The following is a 12,540-nucleotide window of genomic DNA, read 5'->3' on the forward strand; positions in this document are numbered from 1 at the left end:
CGCCGACCAGGACAGAGGGAAGCCGGCGGATGGAGAGTTCCCGGACGTGGATCGGTGCTTGGTGATCATTGGCAGCCTAGAGGACGAGTGCTCCGGACAACTACAGAAGGTTCGGCTCCGCGAGGTATGTGCTGCCACAAGTTCCATTCCTAGAAAGTTGAAGTGGGCGTCCACACCCATTATTTTCGATCAGGACGACCATCCGGCAAGCATCCCTCGACCTGGGAGCTATCCTCTCGTCGTCGACCCCGTCGTCAGCAACATGCGCCTGTCCTAGGTACTGATGGACGGAGGCAGTAGCCTCAACATCCTCTACGTCGACACCTTGGAAGCCATGGGAGTCCCGCGAGGCTGCTTGCGGGAATCCCTCTTCCCCTTCTACGGCATCCTGCCGTGCATGAAGGCGTACCTAGTCGGCAACATCGACTTGCCGGTTACGTTTAGTAGCAAAGCCAACTTCCGCACCGCAACCCTCACGTTTGATGTGGTGGACTGGAAGGGGGTGTACCATGCCATTCTTGGATGCCCCGCCTACGCCAAGTTCATGGCAGCGCCCAACTACACCTACCTCAAGCTCAAGCTGCCGGGCCCAAACGGTGTCATCACCGTGAGCGGCTCCTTCGAACAGGCCTACGTGAGCAGCCGCGAGTACTATGACCTCGCCACCACCGCAGCAAACTCGATTGAGGTTGGCCAGCTTCGTGCCGCCACCGCCGAGTGCCGCCCTGACCCTGGTAGGCCTAGCCAGGCACCAGCCTTCGTCTCAACCAACGAGACCAAGATGGTCGTGGTCGACGACGCCGATCCAACCAAGACGGTGCGGATCAGCTCCCAGCTGCCGGCCAAATAGGAACACGCGCTCGTCGACTTCCTCCGTGCCAACAAGGACACTTTTGCCTGGAAGCCGTCCGATATGTCGGGCATCCCAAGGGAGGTCGCCGAGCACGAGCTCCGCATTTTGCCGGGATCCAAGCCCGTCCTGCAACGACTGCGCCGCTTCGACGATGAGAGGCGCAGGGCCATAGGAGAGGAGATAGCTAAGCTATTAGCTGCTGGCTTCATCAAGGAGGTCTAGCACTCCGACTGGCTCTCTAACCCAGTCCTTGTAAAAAAGAAAACTGGTCAATGGAGGATGTGTGTTGATTACACCAGTCTGAACAAGACATGCCCCAAAGACCCTTTTCCTTTGCCTAGGATAGATCAGATAATCGACTCCACCTCCGGGTGCAAAATCTTGTCTTTCCTAGGCGCCTACTTGGGCTATCACCAGATAGCGATGAAGGAATTCGACTAGCTCGCGACATCCTTCATCACACCATTTGGCTCATACTGCTACGTGTCGATGCTGTTCGGTCTCAAGAACGCAGGGGCAACATACCAGCGATGCATGCAAGCCTGCTTTTCCGACCATATCAACCCGCCGATCGACCCCGACCGGCCGAAATCGCCTCGGGCGACGGTCGCGGTCTACATTGACGCCATCGTCGTCAAAACACCGCGCGCGGATGACCTGGTCGCCACCCTGAGCGCCACGTTCGCAAATCTCAAGAGATTCAACATCAAGTTGAATCCCGAGAAATGCACATTCGGTGTGCCCAAGGGCAAACTTCTCGGGTACATGGTGTCTGAACGTGGCATTGAAGCCAACCGTGACAAAATCGCAGCCATCACCAACATAGGGCCCATCCGCGGCGTTAAGGGTGTCCAGAGGTTAACCGGGTGCTTGGCGGCGCTCAGCCGGTTCATCGCCCGGCTGGGAGAGCGAGGCTTACCGCTGTATAAACTCCTCAAGAAATCCAACACCTTTGTCTGGACAGAGGAGGCACAGACGGCCCTCGACCGCCTCAAGGCCCTCTTATCCTCTCTGCCGGTGCTCGTCGCACCAGACCTCTGCGAACCCCTTTTGCTCTACTTAGCTGCCACTAACCATGGGGTCAGCGCCGCCCTGGTGGTCGAAAGGGAAGAACAGGGACATGCCCTTAAGGTCCAACGACCCGTTTACTTCATCAGTGAAGTGCTGACCGACACCAAGTCGCGGTACCCACAGACACAAAAACTTCTCTACGCCGTCATCATGGCGGCCAAGAAGCTGCATCACTACTTCACCGAAGACAAGGTGTTGGTCGTCACCTCATTCCCACTTGGAGAAGTTGTTCGCAACCGCGACGCCGTTGGACAGATTTCCAAATGGGCAGTCGAGCTGATGGGCTACGATGTCAAGTTCGTGCCACGCACGGCGATAAAGTCCCAGGCCCTGGCCGACTTCATCGTCAAGTGGACGGAAGTCCAAGCTCCGACCCCAGAAATCTCTCACGAGTACTGGACCCTCTACTTCGACGGGTCGGTCATGGGACCCGGCGCGGGGGCCGGGGTCGTCCTGGTCTCCCCAGAAGGAGGCAAGTTCCAGTACGCAGTTCGCCTCCACTTTCCTGCATCCAACAACATTGCCTAATATGAAGCACTCATCAGCGGCCTCCGCATAGCCATCAACATCGGAGCAATCCGCCTGTATGTCTACGGCGACTCCAAGCTCGTAGTCGACCAGGTCATGAAGAACTCCAACTGCAAGAGCCCCCTCATGGACACAAACTGCCAAGAAGTCCGCAAGCTAGAAGGTAGATTCCGGGGTCTGGAGCTCCACAAAAATCACGGAAGCAAAACATCGATGTGGATGCTCTCGCAAAAATGGCCGCCGAGCGCAAGCTGGCGCCCTGCGGCATTTTCGTCAACGACCTGAATGAGCCGTCCGCGCGAGAGAAGCAGCTGGCCGCAGACAGGGCAAAAACAGAGGAAGCAGAGCATGCGCAAAAAACAGAGTACGCTCCCTCAGACCCAGCCCCCAACCAAGTACCCGGGGGCCCAATTTGCCTCGCTACGGAACAATCAGACCCAAGCTAGGCAGACAACACAGATTGGAGAGCCGACCTATTGGCTTATCTCCTTCATGAAGTCCTCCCCGAGGAACGCAACGCAGCCCGTCGGGTAGCCCGACGAGCCAAAACCTTCGCTGTAATCGACGGTGAGGTCTACAAGCACAGCCCCTCAGAGACTGGCATTCTCATGAAGTGCATCCCCATTGCCCAGGGCAAGAAGCTCCTTCTCGAGATACAGCCGGGACCTGCGGACACCACGCTGCACCACGCTCCTTGGTCGGAAATGGCCTTCCGACAAGGATTCTACTGGCCAACAGCCCTGGGCAACACGGAAGACATCGTCCGTGCATGCAAAGGATGCCAGTTCTACATCAAACAAACCCACTTGCCCATCCAAGCCCTCCAGACCATCCCCATAACATGGCCATTCGCAATATGGGGTCTGGACATCGTGGGGCCACTCAAGAAGGCACCAGGGGGGTTTACCCACTTACATTTCGCAATCAACAAGTTCATAAAATGCATAGAGGCAAAACTGATAACCACGATCGACTCCATGGAGGCCGTTAAGTTCTTCCTGGACATCTTGTACAGATTCGGTGTGCCCAACTCCATTATCACCGACAACGGGACCAACTTCACAGGTCACTACTTCCAAGAGTTCGCGGAAGGATACGGGATCCGGATCGACTAGGCATCGGTCGGACACCCGCGCACGAACGGACAAGTAGAAAGAGCTTACGACTTAATTCTCCAAGGGTTCAAACCGTGCATTTTTTACATGCTCAAAAAGTTCGCGGGTCGTTGGGTGGAAGAGCTGCCGGCAGTGCTCTGGAGCTTGCGAACCACACCTAACCGGTCCACAGGACTAACACCCTTCTTCCTAACATACGGCTCCGAGGCTGTCTTGCCTTCCGATCTGGACTATGGGGCACCAAGAGTCAAAGTCTTTGACTCGACAATGGCAGCCGAAGCCCAGAGGGACGCCATGGAAGTTTTGGAGGAAGCAAGGCTAGCTATGCTGCACCGATCGGCTCGCTACCAACAAACTCTACGCAGGTACCACAAGAGGCGCATACGGGAGAGGACGCTGCAGCCCGGAGATCTAGTGCTACGACGGGTCATGTCGACGAAGGACAAGCACAAGCTTTCGCCGCCATGGGAAGGACCCTACAGCATCGCGGAGGTGATACGGCCAGGCACCTACAAGCTAAAAGACTCCGACGGTAACATTCTGACCAACTCCGGGAATATAGAACTGTTATGATGTTTCTTCCCGTAAGAAGCACTAGTGGCTCAGTCCAAGTGCCCCGACCCGGCCACTTCCGGCTCGGAGCACTCGGGGGCCCGACACCTGTTGATTTTTTCTCCCCGCACAAACACAAGTGCACTCACACGGCATCCCGAATTGGCCACCCGCGGCCCGGAGTCACTCGGGGGCCGTACACCTGAATTTCTTACATGCTCACAGCACACACGAGCCATCTGGTTTCTAGCACCCCGACCCATACACATTTGGCTCGGAGCGCTCGGGGGCCAGACCATGGTCTTCGACCATCCTACTTTCAGTTGTTTCCCGCCTCTACAGCCCCTAGCCCTGAGCACTCTCAGGCCAAGGCGCTCGGGGGCCTCACTGGGACAAACCGTGCAACACGCACACACCAGTTTCCCTCGTCACACAACACGCAGAAACTCTCGCAACCAGATCAAAAAGCAAACGCAAGAATGTTTTCGAAAAACAAACTCGGGCGAGACGGAAACGGAACAAAAATAGAAAGCGAACACAAATCTAAACATAAGTTAAGGGCGCCACGCACATGATGAACGCCCCGGATGTTCACCCAAGCCACACGAACGGCTTGGGGCGCAACATTTACACACTTATCATAATTAAACATAATAAAAAGAGGCCGCCAGTCGGCCCTGCGCTCTGTCGCTGTCCTGCCAAGACCCTATGGCCCGTCCAGCTCCGGGTCCGCGCCGCGTCGCGTCGTAGGAGGTCGTCGACGTCCATCTCCGCCGCGATGACCCGTCCGAACCCGGCAAAGTCCAGCATGGTCCGCCGATGAACCGCCGCGCTGGAGGTTTCCGGGAACCCGTGGTCGATTCTCCCGAGGTGCACCCCGGAGCGCAGACGGACGGAGGCTAGTGCAGCAGCGGCGCCACGGTAGATCCCCAACCTCACTGACGAGCGGATGATATCGGGGAGGGCGTGGAGCTGATCCAGCCGCATGGGCGCCTGCGGCTCCACCACACAGAAAACGGCGAGGGCGCCATCCTCCAGGGCCTCGCGCTGGTCCTCCACCTCGCCAAGGTGGCGCTGCAGGTCCGTTATCTCATGGAGGACGGCCTCCAACTCCTTCTCCAGCACTACAGCACCCCGGGCCACCTCGACCGCCCGCAGGTGCTCGATTTCGACCGAGGGGGCCGAGAAGCGACAGCGCGCCAGGTCGCAATCCCGCTGCAGAGCCAGTATGTCCGGGTTGACTTCCCCTGAACCGCACTCCGAGGACGCGACGCACACAACAGGCGAACCCGGCGCGGGCACGCCTGGCGCGGGCAAACCCGGCACCCCAGCGGCCGCGACCGACGGCGCCACAACGATCGGCGGTGGCGGCACGACGGAGGACGACCCTGAGCCACCGGCAGCAGCAGCAGACGTCCCGAGGCCACCCCGCGCTGAAAGCCCGCCGGACGAAGAGGACTCGCAGGCATCGGGGCCGCCCAACGGCCCAACGCCCCCCCGACCGGCAATCCACGCTCCGGGACCCGACGACAGCACCCTAACCACCGCACAGGTATCACTATGAATGAATGCAGCAAGACAAAATGCAGGGACGGAAGAATGAGGACGACGCCGAAAGATACCTCCCTCGGAAGAGCTCACGTCATACCCACGGCATACCATGCGGCTCGGTGCTGGACTCCTCGTCGTGGGGATGCTTGCCGTCGGCCATCGGAGGAAGATCAACGACGACGACGAATGCGGTTAGCGCTCCTCCTTCTTCTCCTTCTCCTTGCATCTTCACCTCGCCCTCCTCTCTGTGTCCTTTCTCCAAGAAAATGGCAGGGAGCAATGTCGACGAAGACGAGGCGACGGGAGCCAGAGGGTTAAATAGACGATCATCGTCATCACTCCGTGGTGGTTCCCGAGCGAAGCGACGCCTCGAGACACGAGCCACCGCAGGCGGGCCTCTCCACAGCAACTGGCGCGACGCATCGACTCCATGGGTGCGTATTCCATAGTTCCAATTAAATCCCCGTCGTCAATTCATTTCCATTTGTAGGGAAGATGATGAACCATTTCCATGTCTCAAACGAATCATAACCGCACGATTCGATCTCAAGGTTCGAAGGCCAGTCCGCTGAGGGCTCCATGCCGCCTTGACTCAAAGAGCCAAGGAAGAAAAACTGAGATGAGCACCAAGCGGCCCAAGCCCGACCTGCCCCGGCAGCAGTCGGGTCGTCTCAAATTTTCTTGTCCGATCCGGCTTCTAGCGTTCCACGGAATCCCCTCCGGGGGGGGGAGGCCAACTAGGCCCCCCGAGCTGGCTGACGGCTCGGGTATCTGACTGGGATGCGGGCTGTAGAGCAGTGGAGTGCTCCCAATGGGCTCCGTCGACCCGGTCGTCCATGGCAGGGTCGGACTTCACTCGGATTGTCCTTAAATGGGTGTACCCGCTATCGAGCTCACCGAACCTGCCATTCCGGGCCATCTAGGTCAAGTGGTAGGGTTCACATCCTCTGATCGCCACCGATCGCAGTGGAGCCATTCATCGTTGAGGCATGAAAATAAAAAAATAGTGCGGAAAACAAACAGATGAAAATGCCCCAGGGCAAAACTTTATTTCATCAATCATCTCCTTACAACAATCAGCTGAAAGCCGTTACATCAAACAAAAGCTAGCCGTCCTCGACTCGGGGAAATGGCGGATACAATGGATCAAATCCATTTACTCCCACCAGGGGAGCAACAAAAAGGGGCTAAGGCAATGGCTGCTACCTGGCAAGCTGGAGGACATGGCCAAAGAACGTCGCAAGACTTCTTGTAGCACCTCGCAAGCCTTTTCTTAGCATCAGCCGCGCCGAAAAGCCCCTAGCGGAGGTGGAGGCAGACGATGCCGACGAGGGGAGTTTAATGGGGCTGAGGTTAGCCCAAAATTCCCCGCCGCCGCCTGCTTCTGGGTGTCTTCCTCGGGCGCTAGAAGATGGGCCATGATCTCCTTCCGTTGGCCATGGCGTCTTCCAGGCGCACCACTCTAACCACCCGCCTCCAGAGGGAGGCGCGGAGACCCATCCTGGCTGCAAGACCACCCTGCCTGATGAGCAAGAAGCTCGTGACCGTCCCCCGCTGCCACAAAGCACATCACTGAGCTGTGCAGCCTTCCAGCTATAGCTGGAAAATGAGGCAGCGGATCTGTGGCTCCGCGTCGACGACACGTGAGATGCCCACCCGAGATCTCGGGGGAGCGGCAGCCGCAAGAAGGACACAGAGGGGCAACCCCCACGGCAGGGAGGGTCCAGACCACCACCAAGTCTCCAAGCCAGTGCCGAGAGGAGTCCAAGGAGGCTACCAGAAGCCGAGAGCCCCCCTCGCCAATTGCCAAGGGAGCCGGCAGACCAGTGGCCTGGCTTGCCTAACTCCAGCGGCAAGCCCTCGAACTCCTCGGTGTCGGGCAGCGGTCGGCGGCATGAGCTCGTTAGCAAGTTCATGCCTGAGGAAGATCCCCCGCCGTTCGTAAGCATTCTTCTAGCACTAGAAAAATAAGCCACGCCCACTCTCATCTAGAGGACGGGTGTGGGGTGTGAGGAAGAGAACTACCAAAGGGATTTCCATGATCCGTTTACTTGTGTGGAACCATATATCCACAATACCCCTATTTATAGGCAAACGTGGGCACTAACGGTCCCAGCAGTCAGTGGACCGGCCAGACGGGGCACACCAAAGGCCCTCACCTAAACCGAACCCCCTCTTAAATGCCGACGGAACAGCGCCAGCACGCCGAGCAACCGCCGTGCCACTCGGGGCATGACTGCCGCATGACCCACCAATGGGAGGCGACCCCGAGCGGGAGAAAACGAGGCGTCTGCAGCCCAGCGATAAGATGCGACGACCGGCCTCGTGATTCCACGACCCGTCAGCCGGCCATCAAGACGGGCCAGACCCCGTCAGTGGCAGAGGAGGATGAGGCACTCCTAGCAGCAGAGGCACAGCTTCCCGGGGGAGATGATGAGATTCACTGGTCTGAGCTTGAGTCAGACTCCTCGGACGACGTTGAGTACTTTCCTTCAGCTGCCCCAGCCAGTCACGATCACGAGGCAGGAGGTTCAGGACAGCCAGCACCTCCGACTTCAGCAGCTGCTACAGTCTCTGAGTCTCAGGTGACTCAGCCGTCCGAGCTCACTTCACTGCTACAGCAGCTCGTGACCCAGCAGAGAGAGGACAGGCTTGCTCAGGAGGAGGCCAGGAGAGCCCATGAGGCCCAGATTGCTGCTATACAGAGAGAGGCCGCCCGAGAGCGGGCTGCGACCGAGGAGCGTTTTGTCGGGCTTATCGACAGAGTTTCACAGAGGACAGACGCTCAGTTTCAGCAGATGCAGCAGGGGATGATGGCGATGTTCGGGATGATCTCACAGCTTTACTCTCACACCGGACTCGCCCCGCAGCAGCCAGGACAGCCAGGCCTTCAGGGTGTTGGAGCACCTCAGCTTGCCGTTACACCAGCTCCAGCTCCTACTGCAGCTCCAGCTACCTCAGCGACACCGGAGACCACATTCTCGATGTCAGCACTCTTTGGGTCTGCCGGTCGTCCGCTCTTTTCACCACTGCCGGCGACCACACTCTTTCAGGACTCACCGTCAGCGGTTCAGTCGGTCGCCCTCCCCTCCTCACTTCAGGCAGCACCTTCAGGGGGAGGAGCAGTAGAGGAGTCCCTGCTTCCACAGTCGACGCAGCCGGCAGCCTCAGCAGTCACCTCTTCAGATATTGATACTTCTTCTGCTGACCCGGTTACGACTTCTACGGATCCTCTACCAGGCAGTGCCAGCACGAGAGCCTCCACGACAGTTACTCCCCCAGTGAGCTCAGACCCAGACCAGCAGCTTCCGTCTGTCACCGAGGGTGAGAGTTCTCCGTCCGACGACGACGACCCGGACCGCTTCGTCGCCGTACCACGACAGCACGACCCGTAGCTCGCCTTTTGGTGCTTTGATGCCAAAGGGGGAGAGGTGTTAGGGGGAGCACCAGAGTTAGGGGGAGGGTAGAGCTAGAGAGAGCTCGTAGTTATCAGGACTTTGATTCTTTGTATCACATTTGGTGTTAATTCATGGATATGTACTTTTGTCGCTTGAGTATGCCGTTCTTTGAGACATATCTATGGATTTCGTTTGAGCCGTTGAGCTCTTTGGTCCTTCTTTTCGAGTTTGCTTGTGTTTATCCTGCTTTATCTTTCTCGCTCTCTCGTTATTTATGTTTGTGTTGTCATCAATCACCAAAAAGGGGGAGATTGTAAGCATCTAGGCCCTCAAGGTATGTTTCGGTGATTAATGACAACCATTATTGTGACTAATGAGTTTGTGCAGCTTAATAGATCATTATCGCTCATTTGGTCATATGTCAAAAGAGGCCCCTCAATTCCGGTTATTCTAAAAGGCGATCTCGGTTTTCAACTTATATATATATATGTCAAGGCTAAGGATCTTTCTAGTCCTAAGTGTCACAAGGTTGAGAAGGACACTTAGGTTAGTATAGGTTTTATAGTTTTGTAGTGATCGCACTATTAAGAGGGGTTAAGGCTTAGTAACTTGAGCATGGACATGATCATTTGAAAATGGATGCACACTATGGTCACTCAGGTTTCTAGAAGTTCAAATAAGTGGTTCTCAAACTATATCTCAAGAATATTTGGATTTCATTCAAGACTCAAATCAGAAAAGACAAAATCAGAAAAAGTCTATACACCGGTTTAACCGACGCTCTCAATTTTCTATACGTCGGTTAAACGAAGTCAGCAGAGTCTGGACAAATTCAATACACCGGTTAAACCGACGTGTTTAAATTTAACGTCGGTGCATTGGTCCAGAGTTGGTTTTTCCAGGGAAATTCAAGTTCTATTCACCGGATTAACCGACGCTGTTTGAATCAAGACGTCGGTGCAATTGACCAGTGAGATGGTTTTTCAGAGGAATTTAAAAGTTGTACTCACCGGTTAAACCGACGATAGGTTTGAGTTAACGTCGGTGCAGTTGTCCAGAGACTTGGTTTTTCAGTGGTTCAGTGGACAACTACACTCACCGGTTAAACCGATGCTACGTCGGTTAATCTGCCCCAGTTGTAACGGCTAGTTTTCAGAAGAGGCAGTTTACATTCACCGGTTAAACCGACGATGACAATGGGGGGTACGTCGGATTAACCGGCGCTACGCAGTTTTCTGGCAGCTTTTCTCCAACGGCTCTATTTGTGTGAGCTGCCTATATATACCCCTCCAATGGGTCATTTCGCCCACTCTTGACACCAGGCAACATCCAAACACTCATACCATAGTCAAGAGCCACCTTGAGCTTCATCATTCACATACTTGTGCATTCAATCAATCAAGAAGCAAGATTAAGGACTTGAGTAGAGAGAAGCTAGTGTGCATCCGTTCTTGGTGATCGGTTCTTGCTCAAGTGAAGGCCTTAGCTTGTTACTCTTGGTGATTGGCATCACCTAGGCGATCTTGGTGGTCGAGGTGTTTCTCGCGGAGCTTGCCAAGGATTGTGGGAGCCCGGAGAAGAAGATTGTACGTGGCTTGAGCTCCACCACGCCGGGATGGTAAACGGAGACTCTTAGTGAGCGCCCAAGTCTCGGTGACATGGGAGGTGACAAGACTCTTAGTGAGTGTCACAACGTGGACTAGGGGTGTGTGCCAACACATCGACACCACGGGAAAAAATCCGGTCGTCTCTTGTCCACTCTCTTTATTCAAGCATTTTCTTTCATGCAATTTACTTATGAGCTTGACTTAGAGATCATAACTTAGCTCTACCTTGCTAGGCTTTACTTTGTTTTTATCTCTTTTAGCTTGTGTAGGTAGCTTAGTTATCCGGTTGGTGAATTGGTGCCCTACTAGTATTGCATAGGTTAAGGTTGCTTTACCTTGCTTTAGAATTTGAAAAAGGCCCAATTCACCCCCCCTCTTGGTCCATCGATCCTTACAATTGGTATCAGAGCCTCGTTGCTCATTTGGATCATTAGGCTTCACCGCCTAGAGCTATGGCCAAGATGGGTGGTTCGCCGCCTCACTTCGAGGGCAAGAACTTTGCCTATTGGAAAGTTCGCATGGCCGCATACCTTGATGCGATTGCCCCCGAAGTGTGGTTGGCCACTAAGACCGGATTCACCGGAACTCCCACCGCCGAGCAATTAAAATGGAATGCAAAGGCTAGAAATGCAATTTTCGAAGCCATTAGTGAGGAAGTCTTTGCTAGAGTAAATGGCATGGACTTAGCAAGTGATATATGGAAAGAGCTAATTGAAATTCATGAAGGCTCCACAAAAGTCCGTGAACAAAAATATCACTTGTTTAGAGCTAAATATGATTCTTTTAAAATGCTTGCTCATGAAAATTGCAATGATATGTATTCCCGCTTGAATGTCATTGTCAAGGACATTAATGCTCTTGAAGTTTCCAAAATTGACAGTGGCTCCATCAACCGCAAGATTCTCATGCTCCTTCCGAAGCCCAAGTACAACATTATCAATGCTATGCTTCAAAAGGAGAATCTTGATACAATGGAAGTGGGAGAGCTTGTGGGCGAAATTCGCGCTCATGAAATGAGTATCCTTGGTATGACAGAAGAGCCAACAACAAGCAAATCAATTGCTCTCAAAACCAAGGTCAACAAGCACCGCAAGCTCAAGATGATCAAGCAAGAATCTAGCTCAAGCAATGAAGAAGAAGATCATCATGAAAGCTCATCCGATAATGAAGAAGATGGGGAACTTGCTCTCATGATGAGAAAGTTCACACGCTTGAGCGACAAGATAAAAAAGAAGGGTTACAACTTTGACCCCAAAAGAAGGATGTTCCGGTATAGGGAAGATATCAAGTACAAAACATGCTACAATTGTGGGGAAAAAGGACACATCTCTCCCGATTGCCCCAAGCCGGACAAGAGAAAGAAGGATAACAAAGGCAAACATCGCCATGATTCAAGCGATGATGAAGAAGATGAGAAGAAAAACAAGAACAAGAAGCTTGAGAAGAAGAAGAGCCATGACAAAAAGACCAAGCTCTTCCCAAAGAAAAGGGGCAACACCAAGAGAAGCTTCTTGGTGGAAAAGCAAGAGTGGGTGACCGATGTCTCATCAAGCGAAGAATCAAGTGATGAAGAAGACATAGTCACCATCGCTCTCACAAATGAAGAACCATCACTACCTCCACCTCCAATGTGCCTCATGGCCAAAGGTAACTCTAAGGTATGTGAGAGTGAAGATGATAGTGATGATGAGCTTGACCCTAATGAGTTTGCTAACCTCATTAATGAGTATACATCCGTCATCAAGAGGGAAAAGGGCAAAGTCAAGGTTCTTGAGAGCACTCGTGCCAAGTTAGAGCTTGCCCACTCCGATTTGCTTGGCAAGTACAATGACTTGCTCAAAAAGCACAATGAGTCACTTGTACTT

The 12,540-nt window shown here is 54.2% G+C and overlaps 1 protein-coding gene across 1 annotated transcript; it reads left to right on the plus strand.

Moving 5' to 3' along the window:
• The first annotated feature begins 283 nt into the window (after positions 1-283).
• LOC120674886 lies at positions 284-850 on the plus strand. Its single transcript, XM_039955987.1, has 2 exons — positions 284-547; positions 629-850. Exons 1-2 carry the CDS (start codon positions 284-286, stop codon positions 848-850), a joined length of 486 nt encoding a protein of 161 aa, XP_039811921.1.
• The last annotated feature ends 11,690 nt before the right edge of the window (positions 851-12,540 follow it).

Source organism: Panicum virgatum, chromosome 5N (assembly GCF_016808335.1).
Source record: "Panicum virgatum strain AP13 chromosome 5N, P.virgatum_v5, whole genome shotgun sequence".
Classification (NCBI taxonomy): Eukaryota; Viridiplantae; Streptophyta; class Magnoliopsida; order Poales; family Poaceae; genus Panicum; species Panicum virgatum.